This window comes from Phalacrocorax carbo, chromosome 10 (assembly GCF_963921805.1).
Source record: "Phalacrocorax carbo chromosome 10, bPhaCar2.1, whole genome shotgun sequence".
Classification (NCBI taxonomy): Eukaryota; Metazoa; Chordata; class Aves; order Suliformes; family Phalacrocoracidae; genus Phalacrocorax; species Phalacrocorax carbo.
This window is the reverse complement of record NC_087522.1, coordinates 12921954-12945952: the sequence shown is the minus strand read 5'-3', so window position 1 is coordinate 12945952 and position 23999 is coordinate 12921954. Positions and strand designations below refer to the sequence as shown.

General features: G+C 41.3%; 1 protein-coding gene across 1 annotated transcript; it reads right to left on the bottom strand.

Moving 5' to 3' along the window:
* Positions 1-792: 792 nt before the first annotated feature.
* On the bottom strand, positions 793-13839 carry TVP23A (trans-golgi network vesicle protein 23 homolog A; the record flags this gene model as incomplete). Its single annotated transcript, XM_064462124.1, has 6 exons — positions 793-1136; positions 1542-1671; positions 3316-3441; positions 6906-6995; positions 8047-8083; positions 13451-13839. Coding segments are annotated over 6 exons (834 nt in total), but the record flags the coding sequence as incomplete, so codon positions are not given.
* Between the last annotated feature and the right edge of the window lie 10160 nt (positions 13840-23999).

Here is a 23999-nt window from a genome sequence, read left to right as displayed (position 1 = left end):
CTCCATAGTTCAGGATTCTTGTAGTTCACAGGTGGTCTCAAAGCTTGCTAGAAAGCTGTAAAACTGAGTCATCTGTGTTACGTAGATGCAGTCTGCATCCCGTGTCATAGTAACCTGATAACCTGAATACGAAATCTCTGAAGGTGCATATACAAAATTTTATTTAGAAAGCTGCATATAAAATATGCTTCACTGACACTGGGGCGTTGTGTCAAATGTACCTACTGTGCACATGTAGTAGCCTTTCTCCTGCCCAATGTGCTAGGATGAATTGTAACGCCTGCTCTCTCTCTCTCTTACTGAATAACTTCATTCAAGAATCCTTCCTTTCAGTGCAAAACATCTATATTTAGAGCAAGTTCATTGTGGTACTGTCTGCTTTTTTTTTGTAATTACCAATTTCAAAAAAAACCTACTAGAGTTTAGGCAAGTTCATTACAGTACAAGTAGAATATTTCATTTATTACAGGTATCTGAATAAGATTAATGTATTTTTACTTACACATAGCTGGCTGCTTCACACAAGTACTGTGTGAATGTGCTACATGACTTTTGTTCTTTCTTCTACCCAGCCCTACGCCTGAACACTAAAAAATAAGGATTCAGTATCTTTAATAAGTAAGAGGCCCTTTGTGATTGTAATTCCTCATTTCAATGAGGAATCAAAGCTTTGAGTAATTAGTGTTGTGTACAAGAGGGAAAGGCAGCTTGATTTTGGTTATTGTAGGTCCAAAATTAAATAAGCATCATCTTTTGATTACATTCTAATGCTTTGTTAAAATAATCCAACAGTTTCAGGTTAGCTGACAGATTTATTTTTTTTCTTAAAGTGTGCTCTGTATAAACCACAAGCATTGGTTTTGTGCCTATACAATCTGCTTTTTGATGAAACTTTTAACTAAGTAACAAAGACACTGAACCTTTCAGAATCTACAGACTCAAACACAAATAAAATCCTTATTATTTCATGCAGGTGTAATTCTAGAAGAGCTTTACTTCACTACTTTCATATGAAGAACAGCTTTCATAAATGAGTATTTTTACTGCTCATCCTTGTACTTCTTCCTTATTTGATTATCTAGCACCTGTCTTCCCATGTTCTTCAGTGCAGTCTTCTGAGATTCTCCTTTTCTGTCCTGTAGAGTGACCAGAGGAAGCGTGGGTGCTAGCATAACCTGCTGTGTAGGAATCTTTTCTAAAATGCAGGGAAGAGCCTGGTGGAAGCCTGAGGGTTGAAGACAGCTCTCACAGCTGTGCCTCAAAAGGCATCCCTCCCAGGGTTTAACTTAAAGGACGTTTTTCATGGGACGTGGAAGCAGCTCAGTTGTGAACCTTCAGCGGGCTTCTGAACTGAGCAAAGTGCCATGGGGCACAGCCCCTCTGAGCGAGTTCCACAAAAGAGGCTTATCGGAGAATCAAGATAGCTCTGCCAGGAGCTGTTTTAGGATCTGAGACCTGGGAAGAGCCAATACCGACAGCGTGAAGCAGGTCAGTATGTGATACTTCATGGGATGTAACTGACAGACCAACTCAGTACTTACTCTTAGGAACATCTGCTGTGACAAAAATCCTCGAAGTAGCTCTGCTGACGCTTCTTTGTCCCCCTAATTTGCAGTGTATGTAGCCATATAAATTAGCAGTCTGAAGGGAGATCCCAGCTATCACAAGAGCCTGTGGACAAACAGAAGTTCAGCTGGGACAAATATGATGCGATATATAGACTGTATGTGTAGAATAAATACACACACATGTGTATATAGGCATGCATGGTACTGAGATATACATACATGCTATAAGAGGGGGATGTTCCCTCCAATAACAAATGACCTTCACAGAGCTTCAGTCATGTCAAACACAATAGTTCCTTTCTACAAAATGCCTCTCCATCAAAACACTAATACAAATGTTGTCTTTCTGTATCTTGAAAGACCCGCTTTCCTAAAACCATTTATTCAAATAAGCACCTCTTCAACAGATTCCATAGTCATTTCACTTTTAAGCGTGAGTTGTATCTCAAAATTTCACATCCAGATACATAGCAAACCTGCAGGCTTGTTTACCTGACAAATACCTTATTATATACAATAAGATCATGTAACTTACAGATTTGCAAAAAGCATTGATAGATACAAATCAATATCTAGCATTAACAAGCAGTGAAAATATCTAGATCCTTTTGTGGCACTCTAGGCTTAGCAGAAGACAGAACCCATCTAAATGACTAATGAAATAACTTACAACAAAATGTTTCTCTCAGCCTCAGAAACAGTTTCCTGGAAGCTACTGCATTTTCATTTGTGTCACTTGCCTTTTACAAGCACCTGAGCAACCTCCCTCCCGTGCTAGGTAGGGTTCCTGCTCCAACCAACTCTTAGTTTAGCAAACAATCTCCAGTTTTCAAAAAGAAAGGTGAGGCTGTGGAGAGATACTGCTGGTTTAATTTTAACTATTTCTTCCTTAGCTATGCCATTTGCAGCACTAGGAAACAGTTAATGATTTGCAATTGATTCGTACCCATACTTGAATTTCCTGTTTTGTTTAATAACAAAATGTAATCTTGGCTGTTAGTGGCTATGTAGCTGTACATGTCCAAGACACTTCCTTTTCAAACCGAATTAAGAAATTTCACTTAGTATGGCTAGGAACTTGACAAAATGAATTCTATGGTGATTATCCAAGCACTTAATGTTTACAGGGGAAAATATGAAGATTTCATAGACAAAAAGATCTTCATGCAATATAATGGGGTAAATTTCCTATTCAGAAAAGTGTGTAATATTTTTCTTCTTTTGTAAAGTGGATGGCTTATAAATACAGTAATTATAAAATACATACTTACAGCTCAATTTACCAAGTTTTTAAGTACTATGATACTGGTTCTTTCAAAAAGGAACGGTACCAGAGATCTAAAATCCTTACTTTTAAGAGCAAGTAACGTTCAAGTCCCAAGGAGATGTGAAAACCAGCATCACTGGTTCATTTTTTGTCCTTTCTTGTTAGTTTTCTTTGACTGAAATAAGTTGGGGTAACATAATTTCCTACAGTTAAAAAGAAGTCCATAATTCTGCCAACCACCTAAAGTTCTCAAGTTAGATGAAGGAATTGATGTCCAATAACCTAGTAGAAGTAGGGCTAAAAATGACTAATCCATTCTAGAGTGCAGGGCTCGAGTGCAGAAAGCTCCTCTGATTTGTTGAAGCTGTTTAGTGGAATTTTTGTACTGTTGGAAAATTTGGTTCAGAGACTGTTGCAAACCTAACAGATCTGGGGTTTCCCTCTACTACTGTTGTCTGTCAGTTGTACCCTGAGACTTACCAGCCATTTCAGCTTCAAGGAGAACAAGGTGCTAAAGAAAAACACTGTCCAAATAACCGGACAGATAATGAGACCAAGCCAAAAGATTCGAGCTTCAGCTTCAGTTGAGGCAGCTATTGTAGGCACCTAGAAGGAAAATTATTGAAACTACTAGTCACAAAGACAAAATCCACAATAAATAACAAATCAGCAGAGGAAGAGGAATGGACAAAATTACTTCTTTACCTAAATTTCACTTCTTATATATATATGGAAGGGAGGCTGAATAAGAAGAGAAGTAGTTTTCTGCCTGCTGCCCTACAGTACATGACAGCCTTTTCTTCTCAAAATGTTCTGGTCTCTGTTCACATGGAAATGAGATAAATATTCCTTTTGTCAATGATAGCTCCCACTAGCACTACAGATGAGTAGTATTTTAAAGTCAAAGTTCTGTTACACTGACAATGCCTTTAAACTTCAGAAACGCTAAGATAACCTTGAAATTAGATGCAGACTTTACCAAGGCCTTAGAGAAGTATGAAACAGAAGACAGTGTTACAAGCAGAACTTCAGTGTGAGTACTTCACTGCCTGTAGTGTAGATTCATCATATGGGCCCTGTTCAGAAATCAAGAGTACAGGGGGAAAAAATCAGTCCAGTGCCTGAAAAGCTATAGTATCTAATGTGGAAACTGCAACGAGCAAACTTTAAAGATCCCCCATAGGGTTTATCAGTTGCTTCCAGCTCAGACAATAATAAAACAGCACCTGTTTTCACACATTTTCCTAAAAGCATGCAGTATCTTAGCTTAACCTAAACCTTGCATGAAGCTTAGTTTTCTATTATGTAAACTTCAATATTGCTTACAAAGTCCACTGATATTCCATAAATTAAGAACTGTGGCTTTGAAAATGCCTCTTCTGTAATACTAGTGTTAGGCTCCCCAGCAACTGCTGGCATCTCTCTGAAAGAGGCATCGTTATTCACGGTCCTCCATTTGTGTTCTTCACAGAGAGCAAAAAACCTCAAAGCAGGCTGCGAAAAGCCCTGGCTGAAGATTGCTTCAGGTCAGCACAACTCACATGTCTCTATCTACACTGAAAAGCTCATTGGTAACTCCCAACACTTAAGAGAAACTAAAGAAAGAGAATTGTTCGGAAGGTTCTGATCTTTTCTAGGAGACCAAGACTCAAAATCTCAGACCATTCAACCACCACTAGTGCTAGCTTCTGAAATACAAGCTTCGCAAGTGGAAAAGAAAACCCTATGGACTCTTCCTCTCTGAAAACTGAAAAGCCTTTTAGTTCATTTTCAGAATCTTGATTTCTCCATGTAAAAATAAGACTCACTCCATCCATCTATTCATCCTGAAGCAGACAATGGCACCCAACTTGTAAATATGGTTCAGTTATTCTAACTTACCTAAGAAAACCCTGCAAGATACAATAACTACAAGGTATCTTTAATTTTTTCATGTACCCCCTAAACTAGTGATGTTGCAGAGGTCCAGATAATAATGTTCAATATCTTCATAATTTAAAAAAAAGCCTGATGTTTTGAGTCAATAAAAGGGTTTAATCACCTGTATCCCAAATTACTGACAAATTACTCAACAATGACATTGTATTAGCACTATTTAGGAGGAAAAAAGTCAATACACCTGAGAACACTGCACCTAAAAGAGGTAGTTAACTTGATGAGCAAGATTACAAAAGGCTGCAGTCATTCCAGAGAAAGGAGGGGGGGGGGGTGTTGTGGTGTTTGGAATGCAAGTGTAAGATTTACTTTTCTTCCAGCAAACCTCAGCAGAAGATAGGATTTCAAGGGTGATCTTCTGTTGCACCAGCAGCACACCAGGAATTAGCTGCTTACTGTTGGTGAGTAACTTAGTATATTTCTAACATACTTGCATAAAGGAAGATATCTTAAAAAACTGCTAGAGGACCGGCAAAGGAAGCAGGGAATACTTGACTCTGGAAAGTCAGGGAATTGTATTTATTCTAGGACCTTGCTATGATAAAGTATTTATCATGGATAAGGCATGACAAAATATGATCTACTCTAATTGCATGTTGCTTCTTGTGGTACTATGATTTTTACATTACTCAAGCTACCCTTTGCCAGAATTTTTGGAAGACTTTGTACTTCTAGGCTAGATTTAATGAACTGCAGTGGGTGAACTAGGCTTGTTTATTTTACAGTAATGTTGAGTCAGGAGGTCATTTTATGGATGACATTTCTTTGAAGTCCTAAAAAAGCTCTTGCTTACTGTCTTAATGAAACTAAGAAACTCTTTGCTTTCATGTAGGCTTGCCTATGTTTTCTCTTTAGGTTTCACTTAGATTACAGGAAGACCGTTAATGTCTGTTGTCTTCTTAATGGTGTGCAACCCCACTCTGCCAGCTGCGCTTCTGCTTGGCTGCGTTCTCATTGCAAACGGCCACGGGGCTGCTAGAGGGCACTCCAGGCCCGCCCAGTCAGAGTATTTTACACGTGGCTCGGTACCCAGGCTGTGTACATGCCTAGATTTGCCTGCAAGTAACGACCTAGTGAGTAGCACTTCAAGTATTGTTCTGCCAGGCTTTTGCCTGAATGGGGCTGTAGGTAGAACGTTAGCAAGTGAAGGCAAAAACTTGCAGTCTTGACTCTGGCAGCGATCCCAAGTGCCATTTTATTGCTTTTTTTGCTCAGAGTGTTTGGGGGAGCACTAACAGTACCAGAATGCTTTGTCATCTGGGTTCTATTCCCCACTATATTCACGAGCATGGTTCCAGGGGAGGGCTATAAAGATGATCTGAAGGGCTGGAGCACCTCTCCTATGAGGAAAGGCTGAGAGAGTTGGGGTTGTTCAGCCTGGAGAAGAGAAGGCTCTGAGGAGACCTTATTGCAACCCCTCAGTACCTGAAGGGGGTCTACACGAAAGAATTTTTTTCTACAAGGGCATGTACTGATAGGACAAGGGGTGATGGCTTTAACCTGCAAGAGGGTAGATTTAGGTTAGCTATAAGGATGAAATTCTTCACTGTGAGGGTGGTGAGGCACTGGAACAGGCTGCCCAGAGAAGCTGTGGATGCCCCATCCCTGGAAGTGTTCAAGGCCAGATTGGATGGGGCTTTGAGTGACCTGGTCTAGTGGAAGGTGTCCAGGCCCATGCCCATGGAACTGGATGATCTTTAAGGTCCCTTCCAACCCAAACCATTCTATGATTCTAAAAGATTCTTTTTTCAAATACTGAATTTGAACTATTCAGCATTGCTTTCAACATAAATCCTTCCTGAAGAGGATTCAGCATTGTGATTAATTATGGGTAGATGTGTTTATTACAGGATATTCTCACCAGAAACATTTCATACCAATAGTACCGTGCTATGAATACTTATTCTGCTGATGCATATGGTGACAATGTTGCGAGACCAGTTTTGTTCTGAATGCTTCCAGGATGTGACAATCTGGTACACTTGCAACTGAATACTTAATTTTCTGTAAATGCTGGATAAAAAGTAACTGTTACAAAGGTGCTCTGTTTGTAACTTTATTTGACTTAGTATCAGCTTTATAGTCTTTTCTATGGATTCAGTTTGTCGTGTGGCTACTTTCATCAGCATATTTACCCTTCTTGCTTCAAATATCCAGTGGCTTTTTCCATCTTCATCAATCTGGTTCCACCAATGCAAACCAACCAAGAGTCTTCCTGTCACGTTCTAGTGACAGAAACAATTGTTTGCGTTAATGAGTTACATAATTCACTGTGAGACTAACATTAAAAAAAGACAAGCGTGTCTGAAAATAATTCTTTTACCAAATATTAAAATTAGTTCTAAAAGCTGTGCCAGATTGAGCCAACAACCATAAGAATTGGATGAGTTACCACAAATTTAGAGGCCTGTTCTCTTCTTCTAATATGATAATTAGCACAATAACATTGATTTAGGTAAAAAATTATAAGATGTATCTTTTCTAAGTCAGTTGGAGAAACCCCTGATAAACAAATTTCCTCAGTAAGAGAGAACTGTGAACAAAAACACACTGAAGAAATGGAAGATTAATTATAGGCAAGTAAGCTGCATGGAATCAAGCAGACAAATTAAGAAAATATTTCTGCATCTGGATGAACACTAGAAGTTCTCAGTATACTGGAGATGCATCAGTGCTTCACTTCTACAAACCAAAAGCCTTGTTCCACATGTGGAGCCCTGGGATTCTGGGCTGGCCAGACCCACCTGCCTGCATGTGATTAGAGCAGCGGTGCTGTAGCTGGGCTCCCAGGAGCCTTCTGCAGCATCTGCATGCTGGGTCTGGGCACAGTACTGCAGCTTTGGGCATCCTTTGGCAGCCATTACTGAAAGCCATTATTAGTTGATTTCTTTTTCTTTTTAAGAGGAAAAGCACACAAACAAATCTACCTATGGCAAGGCAATTTTCTCACCATATTAGTAGCTCCCATCGGCCATAGAGGACATGGTGATAAACAGTAACAGTTACTAAGATATGTAAATGTCTTAATTAAAATGGGCTAGACATTTAATAAGTCAACAGATCACAATGTTTTTGTCACTTTTGCCAGTATACATATTTCTCTTTTTTTGTTTATTCAATGGCAGACAAAATACTTTCAAAAGTAACTACTGTTCAGGGTCATCTTACCTTAACTGACCAAAAGTCAAAGGATAGAAGGAGGAGAATAGTGACAAAACAGGCAACAAAGCTGTTGCTGAACCAGTCACAGAACAAGTAGGTAATAATAGCACTCACTCGGAAAAACAGGTGGAAAAAGGTGGCCAGTGGGTGCCTAGGAAAAAAAAAAGAGCACTTAAGAAGTTATGGGATAAGAAGGAATGTTACAGTATTTGTTAACAATGTATTATAACACAACTGTATCTAGTCTGTCATGGTATTTTGGTTTGTAGCTGCTATTTGATAATGCAGATATACATCAACATATTAGATAGTCAATGGTATTTCCAATAGCCAACCTTCAATCTAAAGCTAAAAGTTGGATTGTACTGTTTGTGTTAAAACTTTCTGAAAAAAAGAACAATATCTATAGTCTTTCACCAGTTTGGTAGTGCGTGAAGGAATTTAGTGGTTGTGTTCAACGTTGTACCCTAAAATCCTCACTGTTTAATGAAATAATCAGCATTGCAAGGCACAAGAGAATTGAGACAGACCTTATGCCTTTCAGAACTGTTCTGAAAACAAGAACAGGAACTCTGAAACTAAAAAAAAAAAAAATAGCTGTTGGGTACGAGACAAAATGAACTTTCATGTGTAATGTCTGAAACCAAACGCTTCCTTTTACAGAGGGAGTACAACTTGGGAATCTAGCGGTTCTCATGAATGTTCATTAACTTTACTAGATATTTGTGCTTTGCTCATCAAACAAAATTTTAACTGTAACAAAACAAGGGGAAATTTCAGTGGAAGAAGTACCTATATGGCACAGAACATTGGTCTGTACAGTAAGACAGGGTTTGGAGAATGCTATAACGAGCACAGTACAATTTTCAGGGTAGTATGCTAAGTACAAAGACTTATTCTGTACAGTTGTGTTTGTGTTAGTTAAAGCAACAATTAACTAGAGGCTATTGCATTTAAATAACTTCTTTCCTTAAAGCTGAGTGACTAAAACTGGTTTTCTGAATAAGATTAAGTCAGTGATTGTCTCATTAAGCTCCTCTGCATCTGTAAACAATTAACAGTAGTATGGCCTAGGTTGTAATTAACTATTCAACTATAAATTTATTATTCTATGATTGTGTAAAATAAAATATATATAATATACACAATTAAAACTGTTAATTATAAACTTAAATTATAATTGGATTTAAATTATAGGTATATTTATATTTTTATTGTAATATTCTATAGCTGTTTAACTGTTCTAGTAATAATCTATTCTATAATGGCAATATTGTGCTTGTGGTACTACACACACAGCTGCAGAAGCAAGAATGATGCACAGCTGTAATTTATATTTACTACTGGTCATGCCCATGCTAACCTCAAACTTTCCAAAAACTACTTCTGACCTAAAACTAAACATGTGACATTTTAAGTGAAAGGAGCTTTTTCTGTCACAAGCAGATAAGTGGGTGGTGTGGAGGGAATATTGTGAAGTGCCAAAAACAGATAGTGTCTTGCTACAAGACTTGATCTTGTTGAAGATGATGTAAGAGTTCATTACATAAGTGGTATTTTGTGTCAAAACAAGCTATTCATAGATCACAACCCTAAAGCACATCAGGGTAGGCCGAGCTTTTATAACTAGTTATAAGTGTGTTTCAAATGTGAAAGTAAACACTACTTTTCCAAAGTTAATATTGGAAGTCACGTGATGGCTTAATATTTCTTTGCTGGATCTGTTCCAATATCAAACCTTGGAGGGCGTTTACTAAAAAAGCACATAAGCGAGAGGCTCATTTATTACAGTGCTAAACACTTTATTGAGACTATGGATCATCAGTCTTCTCACAAGGATATGGCTAGCCAAGCCAAAGATACAGACTACCAGGTTCTTGTCCTCAGGGACAAATATGGAGATATATAAAAACTTGTACCTCATTCTTAGGACAACTCTCTCAATCACAGAAAATGTCCACATATTTATGCTTAAAAATAAAATCCTGAAACTAATGGAATCTAGTAAATAAACTGTTCACTTCCTCACTTAACAGAAGAAATGTGTTTTCTTAACTCACAGCCATCAGATGAAACTTTTAGCTCCTATCATACACAGAATTTTTAATATGGAGATAATCCCAAATTTTCTTTTAAAACCTGAAGTTAAACAATCTGCATCCTTTTCGAAACAAACAAAAAAGCTTAAGTGAATCTTTTTACATTGAATTCAATTGTACTTTATAAATTTAAAACCTAATTTCCAGAATTATGATGTCATTAAGAAATCATTGAATAAACTAACATGATTTCTTGTACTAACAGAAGATAGTCCAGGCTTTACTTACCTTCATTGGATTTGAAAGCAAGAAAAAGTATTTCATATTTTAAAGTTCTGCCGTGGCTCTGCTTGGCATACATTTGCTCCTGAAAGCATAGTAACCCACTTGCTTGGGCTTTTATTTATCCTGTTGCACCTAAACATCCATATAGTATAGAACTGGAGCCTTGAGGCTAAATGATCACTATTTATCTTGTTACAATAACCTCCATTCAGTTTGCAGGCATGATGCCTATTAGGATAGGCCTTGAGCTGTTATGAATTACAGAATGTCCTGAGCTGGAAGGGACCCGCGAGGGTCATCGCGTCCAACTCCTGTCCCTGCACAGGACAACCCCAAAATTCACACCATGTCTCTGAGGGCCTTGTCCAAGTGCTTCTTGAATATCAGCAGGCTTGGTGCCGTGACTGCCGCCCTGGGGTCCCTGTTCCAGTGCTCCACCACCCTCTGGGTGAAGAACCTTTCCCTAATACCCAACCTAAACCTCCCCTGGCACATCTTCCTGCCATTCCCTTGGCATTGGTCACCAGAGAGAAGGGATCAGCACCTGCCCCTCCTCCTCCCCTTGTGAGGAAGCTGCAGACCATGATGAGGTCTACCCTCAGCCTCCTCTTCTCCAGGCTGAATAAACCAAGTGACTTTAGCTGCTCCTTATATGGCTTCCCCTCTAAACCCTTCACCAACTTCATGGCCCTCCTCTGGACCCCCTCTAGTAGCTTTATATCCTTAATGTACCGTGGTGCCCAAAACTGCACACAGCACTCGAGGTGAGGCTGCACCAGAGCAGAGCGGGACAATCACCTCCCTCGACCGGCTGCAATGCAGTGCTTGGTGCGCCCCAGGACACGGCTGGCCCTCTTGGCTGCCAGGGCACGCTGTTGGCTCATGTTCAGCTTGCCGTTGACCAGAACCCCCAGGTCTCTCTCTGCAGAGCTGCTCTCCAGCCTCTCATTCCCCAGTCTGTACGTGCATCCAGGGCTGTTGTGCCCCAGGTGCAAAATCCAGCACTTGTCCTTGTGAAACTTCATATGGTTGGTGACTGCCCAGCTCTCTACATTGTCTAGAGCTCTCTGCTGGGATTTAGCATGATTTTAGTTGCGTCCCATATTAAGGAATCAAATTGGGTTGACCCTAAGGTATACCACTGAACCACAGGAGATTCATTCCCAGCACCTGCTTAGAAGTGCCACGGCAGCACTGCAATTTATACCTCGGTCTGGTACTTCAAATATATCTAGGCAAATTTTGCACAAACAGGCTCTCTGGCTCGATCATCTTGGGTTACTTGACTAATGTGAAAAAAGCTATCATGTGCTCCTAACTGTTTCAGAACAAATGTGATACTGCAAAGAACTGTAAAGATGGTGCAAGTCATCTTTTTCCTAACCTTCTTATGAAAGTAGCCACTAACTAAATCACTATCCACACACCTTTTGCTTTTAAGGAGCACTTGCATATACCTTGGAGTACTACAAAAGCACAACTTGTCATAGGTTATTCAAATTCTAATCAAGTTCAAGATATATGAAATTGGGATAAAGCTAAAGACAAATATTGGAACATGTTGGTATACACCCTCTAATAAGACAACAAAATTTTGTGGTACATGGGTGTGTTCTGGGCTTGTTTGGACAAGATTCTTCAGAAATATAAAAACAAACTTCTGTGTGAACAATGTAAGGAGTTTCATTTCTGTATTCTATAGCAGAAGATTTTTCAGTATAGATTATCTTTTAGTATTGTCACAACGAGGGCAAGATAGACGAGCAGTCTCTAATGAAGTAAGTTCACAAAGTGGATCAATTAATAGTACAGTTTAGTGATATTTTGCCTGTCTGTACTATAGGATAGCGTGAACCAGTAGCAACAGATCTCTACAGTAAAATAACTGGTGCTGTGGACCTCCTACAAACATTTCAGGGTGGTTTCACTTCATTCTACTGGTGTCTAGTCCAGTCATGTAGACTGAATCTGCGGCTCATGCATTCAAGTCACACTCCTAAGCTGTATTTCCCAATTTAGTTTAATTCTTTAGGCTGTGTTCTCCAAGACTGGACGAAAATATAAACCTTCATTTAAAATTTGTGCTCCTGCACAGAAACAAAGTAACTCTGGGAATGTTAATCTTGTGTCATGGCTGACTTCGGTTGCAAAGTCCAATGCACTGGTAGAGCAGATATGCTTCATCAGACACTAGTAAAACAGAGTAATTGTATTGTAAAGCTATGTGATTGCTTATTCATCTGTCTGAGAGAACATCTGTGTTAGGTTTAACATCTCTTATTTTCTTTTGTTTGTGCGTACAAGAAATGTTAACATTGTAACGGACCAGAGTCAATTTGGGCAGGGTGGAAGGGAAGAAAGCAATACAAATCCAAGCTGATTATACACATTATTGATGAATGCATGCATATGTATAATTCCTTTTGACAGTCTTTGACTGCAGAGTCTTCGAAAGCCACTGATGGAACAACAGCTCTGTCACCTGGGACCTCAGTGTGGACAGAGCTGCAGAGTGACACATCTGGTAACATAAAGGTAGACTGCTTAACCTGGCAGATGAGATGGATCAATGGGTTGGGTTTTCTCAGGTAACAGCTACAAGGATAAGATATAGTATACTCCACATAACATCACATCCTGTGGTAAGAAAACATGGCAGTTTTATGGCATATAACTTGCTGTTTCCCTTCAGCCAGGTGTGCAACGCAATGCCAGAGGGCTCTGCTGCACGACTTGTTTTGCTGAAGATCAGAGCTCTCCCTGCTTCAGCTCTTAAAAAAAAAAAAAAAAATACTGTTTGGTTGGGGGTTTGGCGTTGGTGGGGTTTGTTTTGTGGTTTGGTTTGGTTTTTTTTTTGGGGTGTGTGTGTGATATGTTTGCTTTGGGTACGTAAAATCCCAGTTTCCAAGGGCAGGGCGATGCCGAGCCTGCCGAGCAGCCGGGCCCGCAGCGGCCAGAGCTGGCGGCCCAGCACGGAGCACCTCCCGGACGGGGCTCCCGAGCCGCCCCGGGCAGCCTCCTCCAGCGCCTAGCCACCCTCCCTGTAAAAAATGGGAATTAAGTGTTTAAATGGAGCTCCTGGTGTTTCAGTGCGTCGGTGCCGCTGGAGCAGCCCGGGCCGCCCGGGCCCGGTTACCTCAGGCGGGCGCCGAGGCCTCCGCGCAGGGCCGGCCCGCTCCGCCCCGCGCCGGTACCTGATCTTTGCTCCCCGCAGCGCCAGCTCCTCCTCGCTCCCGAAGTCGAGGGACACATCCTCGGTGTCGTCCACCAGCGCCTGCGGCGGGGAGCCCGTCAGCGGGGGGGGACGACCAGGGGAGCCGCGCCGCCGCCCCCCCCCTCCGCCTCTACCTGCTTCATCCTCCGCCGCGGCCTGCCCGGCCGCCCGCCCGCTGCCGCGGCTGGCAGGGCCCGGAGGTGCCTCAGGGAAACGGGTCCGGGCTGCCGCCGGCCCGCGGGCGGCCCACGGCGGGCCCTGCTCTGCCGGGGGCGCTGGAGCGCGGGGCTCCTCCTCGGCCTGAGGCTGCGGCCGGCGGCGCCTCACCCGGGCCGGGCTCGGCGCTGCGCGGCCCCGCTTACACCGGTGCTAGTGCTGGGGCCGGCGGGGAGACCTGCCTCCTCCCTCGCGCCCGCTTCCTTTAGCTGCCGCCCTCCTCCCCATCACGTTTAGGCCCTCGGCGGTTGCCTTTGCCGCGGCCAGGGCGGCCGGACGGGCATTGTCCGTGGGTCGAGCTGCGGGCGTGAGGAGCCACAGACCTCGGTGGAGCCAGAGCCCTTTGTTGAGGATGTCCGCTCAGCTGGCGACGGCTGCTTGCTCGCCGAACACGCCAGCCTGGGCAGGGCTTCTGAGGTCTTGTGCCGAAGATAAACCCCAGTAGGACAAAGTAGTGGAGAGGAAGGCGAAGGTACATGCACGAATGTGATATGCACCTGCATGCCTCGTTTGAGGACTTGAGCCTGTACCAACAGTCTTGTCGTGTCAGGGCTGGGCCGAACCCCGGGTGCTGTCCTGGGCTTCACAGTGGCCCCACTGCAGTGCCGCTCTTGGGGGGCAGTCCAGTGTGACTGCAATACCGTGCATGCACTACTAGTGTAACATAGGTAACTCAGCCCTTTAGTAAAAGATTTCTTTTGATTTTATTTAAATTGAGATGGATTATGCACTGGAGATAAGGAAGTAAGAAAGTGAAATGAGACAACTGTCACAATAATGGGGGGAAGTAGTCCAGTCAACTAATTGTGAAGTGGAGGATCAAGGAAGACCTGATAAATGAGAGTCATTTGTAGATCTCACTAGGTACTAGCATTAAACAAGCCTGCAAAATAACAACTTCCTAGTCTTCTCAAAAATATCAAACTAAACCAGAATGTACCTGCTAAGTACAGAAATTGCTACGGTAAGCATTTCAAAATCACTAATTGGAAAGTAGCTTTGTGTAAGACCTGTTACTAGAGCAAGACAATATGTAATGCATCAGTAGATGAGGGAAATGCTGTGGATGTTGTCTGCCTAGACTTTAGTACTTTGATACTGTCTCTCACAGTATCCTTCTAGAGAAGCTCCTGGCTCATGACTTGGATGGGTGTACTCTTCACTGGGTAAAAAACTGGATGGATGGCCAAGCCCATAGAGTTGTGGAGAACAGAGCCAAATCCAGTTGGTAGCCGGTCACAAGCGGGGTTCCCCAGGGCTCAGTGTTGGGGCCAGTCTTGTTTAATATCTTTATCAGTGATTTGGATGAGGAGATTGAGCACATCCTCAGTAAGTTTGCAGATGACACCAATCTGGGTGGAAGTGTCAATCTGCTGGAGGGTAGGAAGGCCCTACAGAGGGACCTGGACAGGCTGGATCGTTGGGCTGGAGCCAACGGTATGAGATTCAACAAGGCCAAGTGCTGGGTCCTGCACTTCGGTCACAACAGTCCCATGCAACGCTACAGGCTGGGGGAAGAGTGGCTGGAGAGCTGCCTGGTGGAGAAGGACCTGGGGGCATTGGCTGACAGCCGGCTGAACATGAGCCAGCAGTGTGCTCAGGTGGCCGAGAAGGCCAATGGCATCCTGGCTTGTATCAGGAATAGTGCGGCCAGCAGGAGCAGGGAGGTGATCGTGCCCCTGTACTCGGTGCTGGTGAGGCCGCACCTTGAGTACTGTGTTCAGTTTTGGGCCCCTCACTACAAGAAGGACATTGAGGTGCTGGAGCGTGTCCAGAGAAGGGCAACAAAGCTGGTGAAGGGTCTGGAGAGCAGGTCTTATGAGGAGCAGCTGAGGGAGCTGGGCTTGTTTAGTCTGGAGAAGAGGCTGAGGGGAGACCTATATCGCTCTCTACAACTACCTAAAAGGAGGTTGCAGCAAGGTGGGGGTCGGTCTCTTCTCCCTAGTAACAAGCGATAGAACGAGAGGAAACGGCCTCAAGCTGCGCCAGGGGAAGTTTAGGTTGGACATTAGGAAAAACTTCTTCACCAAAAGGGTTGTCAAACATTGGAACAGGCTGCCCAGGGAGGTGGTGGAGTCTCCATCCCTGGAAGTATTTAAAAGATGTGTAGATGTGGCACTAAAGACGTGGCATTGTTTAGGAGACATGGTAATGTTGGGTTGATGGTTAGACTTGATGATCTTAGAGGTCTTTTCCAACCTCTATGATTCTATTCTATGATTCTAGAAAAACCGGTAGTGCTGTTCCTATTAGGATTTGTAATTGTAGGGGGAAAAGGTGTATTTATGACCAATTATGTTAATATCGTCGCTGTCATGTTTTGGCCCTGGTAGTGTTAAAACAGTTTATAGCGTGACAGTAAGTACAGCAGACTTGCACTAAAAAACTGAATATGCAGTCTGTAATTTGATGGGATGGCTCATGATAGCCTACTATACTAAAATATTTAAGTAGGCTTTCACTCCCAAAGAAGATATAAACTCTTTGAGGCCTATCATGAAATACAGTTCTGTGCATACCTGAAGCTGACCTTTTCTTCATTTACTGTATCAATGTGCACTTCTGCTTATGAGCAACATATTGACTGTAAGTCAAGCCGAACCGGCTTCTGACTCAGAAGCAGCTCCTGGAACTGCACTGACAGAAGCATTAAACAATGAAGGGAGGTCTCTCATCTTCTTGACTGCCAGATTATTCATCTCAGCAACTGATTCAGCTCTTATTTCATATCTCAGCACAGTTCTGCCAGCAAATCTGATGGCTTTAATTTAGTAATTCTGTAATGTTGCTTGATTGTCTGAGCTGTTGCGTTTTTGTTCTAAGGCACAAGAAAACAACTGTGCTACATTCCTTATCAGATAAAACATCACTTGCTTCTGTGGGAGAGGTGACAATTAGCCTGCCACAACACTAGGTATCTGTTTTACTGCTCTGGTGCTGCTAACTGATTTCATTAGAGATGAAATGATAAAACGAAAAAAGAAGCAGAACCTGTGTTTTGTTTTGCAGTCTTAGAACAGATGAATGTTTCTTTAATTTTCCCCCCTTCCAGTGGTTGTCTCCATTGATTCACTGTAGGGGTTATCTGTTTTCCTAACAAACTCTGTTAGATAATCCCACAGAAAGCTATCGCTATACCATGCAAATGGTTTTAGTAACATTCTGTAAAAAGCTATGTCAAAATATGTTGTGTGATTATTAAGGTATTGTATGGGTTATTACTTTCTTTTAGAGCAAATTAAGAGCTAGAAAGAATCCTTGGTCTTCATTATGGGATTATTAGAAAAGCATTCTTCCTTGTTTTAAAATAAATACTGTAGGGGATGAATTTGCAAGTAACTTAGCACTGTTTGACACGTTCTTGAGCTGAAGCAACGCGGCAGTAAAAAAAGACAGGAGTGTGGGAATGCCAAGAAAGAATTAAGCAAGCCAAAACAAATGAGGTAGCGCAAATAGAACAGCCTATTAGAATGTAGTATAAGGCGCGTGCTTAGAGCTAGCTGTCGAATAACAGAAACTGTTTGTGCTTGTGATCATGTGGAGAATGTGTCGAAAAGATATATAAGCAGTGAAAAGCTGACAATAAAGGTCTTCTGCAGAACATCTGTCAGGAGTCCGTGACATTCATCCCTGAAAAATACATCCAAGCAAAACCTCATTAGAAGTTTCCAGTGTTTTCTAGGATTTCACAGAACAAACTGTCCTATTTTCAACATTTTTACAGTGTTCTGATTTAACTACGAGTTATTTGAACATTGGAAAGATTAGCAACACCCTAAAGGTAAATCCTCAAATACTGCTTCAACAGCACAAAATGTAAAGATAGTTACACTGAATTTATGAATTGTGGTTTGGTTTTCAGGTTTGTACACAAGAGAACACTGAGCATTCATTAAATGCATTTAGATTTCATTTGGTTGCTGACTGAAACACAGAGCATAAATAGTTCAAAACTGTATCATTTGCTGCTGTGTGCTTGCCGTTGCCTTGCAGGCAATCCCCTCCCCAGAACAAATAGTGGCCTTTCTATCGTACGGCACTATCAATGCCAAAGGCTTGGTATGAATAGCTGAGAAATCTCTCTCAGCCTCTGTTTCAACAATAAATAGAACCTCCTCTAAGACGAATATGGTATTCTATTCACAAGATTAACATGAAGTCAGCTGATTTCTCTTTCTGCTTGGAGAGATGCCCAGAATCTTCTCCTGGCATGGTATCAGAGACCTGCCCTGTAAACTGCACAAGGATATTTTTAAAAACTCAACAGTAGTTCCTCTGATTAAAGTATCTCAGTGGTGTTTACGGTTAAGTATTCTGTTCCTCTGCATATTGAGAAATATTGTTAATCCAAGAATAATTGTTACCTCACTTGCATTAGATACACTTACAGGGTTTGTTGGAGGTTCAATAAAATGTTTACATTTTGAGGAGATGGGCCAAAATAGAGAAGGTACTAAATAGAAATTGTTCTAATAGGTCTCCTCCTAATTACTTTGTGAAAGATGATTTCCTGCTTTGGCCCAGAACCAGTTTCTATGGAATTTTTTGGCTGTACATACCTGAATTGTTGTAATCGGCAGCTCTGTATTAACAGGGGAGAAGCTGCAGCATTTACCTGATAGATCATGGTACTGTCTTTTAGTTGGGTGATACACAGCAATACACTCAGTAGAGATCAAGTTCTGCCATCAAGAAGAAATGGGTAACCAAAAGATATGTCAAAGCTGAAGAGGTTTGGGCCCTAAATATAAATGGAGATTAAAAAAAAAAAAAAGGCTGTATGGTCCTTCATTCAGTTATATCTAAAGAGATGAAAAATAATTTTTGAGTATCTCAAGAGAGAAGTATAAATACCCATTATTGCACAGTAACTGGTTTTGATCCTAAAAAGTGCAGTAGTATCTGTATTCCTTTCAGTTAGGAAAAAAATCAAGAAAACATTACATATTTTTATTAACTATCCATTTTATCCTCTGTATTCACTGTGTGGCTTTAGGCCACTCATGCTGTAGGAATCTCTAGTACAGTTACCCAGGAGACAAAATGCTTTGCAATTATTGAGTTTACTTCAGTATCTTTTTATGTTGAGATTGTGCAGTGGTGACTGAGAAACAGTCAAGACAAAGGCAAACCAAAACAGTCATCAGCTCTGTTCCATCTTTGGGTGCATTTCTCCCCAACATTTGGATGCAGTTGTCTTAGTGTGATTAGCTTTATATATCTCTTGATATGTTCAAAGCTTCATTCATTCTAGGCTGCAGTTCTTGGTACTTGTTACTTCTGCAAATCATCTCTTATTTCTCAACTCCAAAAATAGGAACTTGGGCTGTTTGGACTCCTGTCAACAGTTTGGTTTAAGTGACTTCATAGATCCACTCTGGTAAGAAGGGATAGGATCCATTTCCCAGAGCAACAGTCTTCTGATTTCGCCAAAAGAGGTGCTTGGGGTCCCTTCCCTTCTTTGCTATATGAATTTCAAAGGCCTGTACACACACACACAAGTATTCAATACCTTGCCTGACTTAAGCCAGTCCTCTATAGGCTTGCTGAGGGGAAAAAAAAATTAATGTGAAAGTAATCTAAACCTACTAAATGAAAGACCCTAAGGGTTATCAAACAGTTGAGAAACGTAATACAACAGGAAGTTAATACAAAGTATTGAGTACTGGTGCTCCTACTATTTTGTCTGCAAAAGTAAAAGTTGAAGTTGCTGTAAGGTGCCTATTCCTTAACTTTTTTTTTCCTTGCTGCTAGTAATATCTACATAGTCTTGTTCAGATCCCTGAGGTTCTTGCTGGGCAATTCTTCAACCACTGCTTTTACTGGCCATGTCTACTTCATCTTTTGTTGTGGAGGCTGTGGTTAAGCAGCTTTTGCTACATTTGCTTGCATTAGTTGTTCTTATTTATTCTAAATTGGTTTTAGGGGGGTGGTAAAGGCAATAACTTTCTCAGAAAAAAGTAGGATATAGACAAAACACAAAAAAGAGAAGTAAGAAAGTGTTCCTAATCTGGTGATGCAATGAAGTGAGAAACCGGTACCTACAGTTCTTAATTCTTTTGACCTGCAGATTTTTGTGAACCAGACTGTGGTCCCTACTTCTACAGCATTATTGTTTAACAGTATCTTTCCTTGATTTATTAATATTTATTTTCTAGTTCACTGAATAGCTTCAGCTCCCTAAAATTCCTTGTACTTAGTCACAGAGAACTTGAGGGGTGTCTGAGGAATTAAAATTCACAAAATCCATACTGTTTCTGTAGGCCTGAATGATACAAAGATGTACAGGTGCTCAGGACCGGTCTTTAGGTAGCTGGATCCTCCATAAAAGCCACAGGAACATTAAGTACCTTGGAACGGGGTCCAGCATATTGACTACACGTTCTTTACAAGATATACCAGGTGCTACTGGAGATATCTTGCTCCATATGCAGTATACAGCTCTGAACCTCTCCTGGAGGTAGGGATCCAACCTCTTTTAGCAAAACCAAAAGCAAAGTTCATGTCTGTGGCCTATGAGCCCCTTTTATAATGGAGTCTGTTCTCAGGAAGACACCACAATTCCCTCTGCTGTCTGAAAGGTGACAAGACTCAACCTCCCAGTTTAGAAGAGGAGGGAGCTCTGGCCTTTACTGGAGGCCTCCACAGCTGTTCCCATGAAGGCTGTTCTGCCTGACTCCCCAGCTGGAGGGTGAGGCATTTGTTTCTCCTGTGAATTGGCCTGAATTCATGATCCATACATCTTTAAAATCACCAGTTGAAAATACTGAAATAAACCTTGGAAGAAGGGCAAGGACTCAAACCTGTTTGTTTCTCAGAGAATGCACTGACTGTCTGGCTATCATCCTTTATTGCAGGATAGAGCAGCTTCAGGAAAAGGGTTTGAGGGTTCCCCTTCCCCGTGGCAGGGCAGCCCAGAGACCACACTGCAAGACTCTGGAAACATGGACCTGGGGCTCCTGAAAAAGAAGGCGGTGTGACTGTGTCTATGATACCATGTTCACTGTCTGCAGTTACAAGAGTAACAGCACAGCTACTGGAAAGAAAGTTGTGGTAAGTGCTGGTTTATTCAAGTGACTAAAGGTAAAGCTACTGCGTCTGATGTGGATTTTAGTATCTTTTGTGTCTGGTGTGTGTTTTAGTTGACAAAAATCAGAAATGCTATAGGGAAGCCCCTAAAATATGTGGTTTCTTCAACTGTCAGTGTAGTATTTTTGCCCAGTTTTCTTGCATCCATCATTCTGAAACTCTTGACATAGGCTGTGGTTTTGCATACGTCCTTTTCCTTGTTGCTTTGGGTTTGCATTTGTATTCTGTTTCCCATTCTTGCTCTATTTTATTTCAGTGTAAGGGGAATTACAGAGTTTTTTGTCACATGCTCCAATGCACCAGTATGCACAGGGTTTGTTGGTTTTTTTTTTTGTCACATGCTCTGATGTAGCAGTATCCTGGACTAGTTATATGAAGTCCAGTGGTGGTGACAGAAAGAATACGAATTTCTTTTCTTTCTTTCTTTTTATTTTTAATTGCTCTCAGCTATAGATAAGTAACAAGTCCTTCTGTTAACAAGATGAATACTGTTGTACACTGTCTGTCCCAAAACTACTGCTAAGAGATCTGTGCATTTGTACACTGATCTTCTTGAAAACCAAGGGAAGGGATAAGTGCTTTTCTCAGTGTCTTTTCCTCCATCTGTAGGCCAGGCAGCAGCTGGATGTTGCTGCAGGTCCTGGTGCTCCTGGCGTGCTTGCAGAGCATGCAGCTGCAGCCAGCTGCTAGTGAAAATGCTTCACACTCCATCCTTGGCTTCCTGGCAAAATACCTTCTGCTAGTAAAAATAGTGTAATAAGAGAACAGTGTTCTTATAAATCAGCAGTGTTCTAGCAAAATATTGCTAAACCAGCAGCATTTTGTTAATTTTCAGTTGTTTAAGGCTTTTTTTCCACTGGGAAGTTCCACCATGTACCATAGCACAATCATTCTACTGCCAGTGAAAGTAGTGAATCACTGGTATTCAGGTGAGGAAGAAAGTGGTGGAATTCATAGTTTAAACGTGAGCCTATCAACGCAAAGCTAGTTTAGAAAATATTTGATTCCTTGCTGCTGAAAACAGCTTCATGTCTTTGTCTTCATATATCTGCCTAATTCTCCACAGAGGCTGTGTTGGCTGTGTCCTCTTGGCACAGCAACGAATCTGGACTGCACAAGCTATGCTGGCAAATTGATGTTATGTTGCTTACTATGATTTATGTTACTAAGCTAATAATGCGAGGGCTGTGGGTTTTTTAAACTCTAATATTTTACAGAAACAGAAGAATTCCGTTGACTGTTTATGACAGACTGGCAGCAAACGTGGATATCCCAGCCTAATAAAAGTAGAAACCAAGGTCATTTTGCAGGAATGCCCTTTGAAGTTATTCTAGCAGGACTTTGCAAAGCAGTCATCTAAACAGGTCTTCTGTTGAGCCTGCCTCGCTCCATCAGCCTTCTGAGAATGCTTGTCCAAAGTTCTGTGAGATTCTGAATGACCACAAATATTTGAGGCTCTAATCTTTCTTTGCATCTACTATATTGGAAACTCCCAATCTTTTGAGTTCCTAAAGTCTCTTGAGGAAATGATGTTCTGGGTAAGCTGCCAGTACGACCAGCAGTATTGTAGTGCATTATGTTGGACTCTATGCCATGTCTCACCTGCAGTGTTCATGCTGCGCTACTGAGGCTCATCATAGTGTTTGGGAAGCAATATGGTAGGTGATACTAGAAGTGTAGGCATGGAAGAATGATGAATGACTTCTACGCATCAATGGAAGCACAGCTAGTTTCTGAGGTAAGGAAGCAGGGAAGATTTGATCAGACGGTTTTAAAAACAAACTCTGGGGAAGAAAAAAACAACTCGCAATATAAGACTTTTACGTTCAAAACATCTTCCATAATATCATGCCTTTGCTTTCCTACATAGCTCATAATAGACATAAAAGATTTTACATTCAAGAGCTGTAAACCTTGGCAGAATTACTTAGGAAATCCTGTGTGAGTATGTATGCGCGTCAGAAGACCCAACACTGGTAACCAAAGTCTCCATCCTAAGATTTATCCAAAGTAAGTTCCTGCAGTCCAGCTTTGCAAAATGTAACAAAGTTAGGGGATAGGCTGGTAATTAGATATTCACTAAGGGCAGCATTCTCTAATGCTCAGGGACATTGCTGCAAAGTCCCTATTGATTTCAGCAGGTACTGTATTATGAATGAACTGTACTTCCTTGAAAATTCCTTTCATGTTGTCTGAGCTGTTGGCTGTATCTTCAAGCTCTGGTTTTCCAATCAGCTAGTGTTTTTGGCCTCTCTGGGCATAAATTAGATTCAATACCAGAATTTTTGTCTGGGATTCCTTCTGTCCAGGCTGAAGAGCTTTGATTGTGCTGCTGGTTGAGCAATTTTTCTTGGACTGGAAGGGCTATTTAACAAGTTTCCCTACTTTCCGATTGTAATGACTCAAGCCTGTATAATATATAGGCATCAGCATTTCACTACTTTGCTTCTCAGAAGAATGTATGTATTCAACTGCACAACTCCCCTTCCTGTTCTAAGGATTCTCTTTAACTGACACACAGCTTATGTAGGTAAGAGTGATGTTTCATAGCAGCTGTATCTCTTTTTAAGGATCATCATTGTAGTCTTCCTCTCAAAGTCCAAAGGAAAAGACATGCCTTAGCTGTAGAAAGTGCTAAACAATAGCAACATAAGAAGGAAAAAATAGTAAAAATGTACAGGCTGACTTAGTTCTCTTTTTCACACACATTGTTTGTGCTATGATACATTTTAAAGAGGAAAGTTAGTTAAAAAGGAGAACTCATGCTTTTCATTTCTCTGCACTGAGGGGAAGTATCACTTCTAAGTAAATATGATGCTGCCCAGAGTTTACAGCTAATTTTGAAATCCAGATAGTCTTAGCAAAATCTTAGCAATTAATAAGTTTTTCCTAGGGACAGTGAAGCAGCTGAGAGTGTTCCAACGTAGGCCAGGTTATGTCCTTCAGTACCTGGCACCTGGGTGTGTCATGAGTCTGTAGATTTTATCTAGTGTCAATATAGTAAGATTTTTTTTTTTATTTATACAAATGCAAAAACAAAAGCGGAAATAGAAATCACATTTAATTATTTTTCTCAAAATTGCACATTAGGACTGTAGCAGCATTAGAACTTGAATCAAGTTTTCAAAGCTTAAGCCACTGTAGTCCCTTTTCCCTTATTTTGGCCTTAGCTACAAGTTAATCAGTTCTGAGGTCAAAGGCAGAGTACTTCTAGCAGATTATTG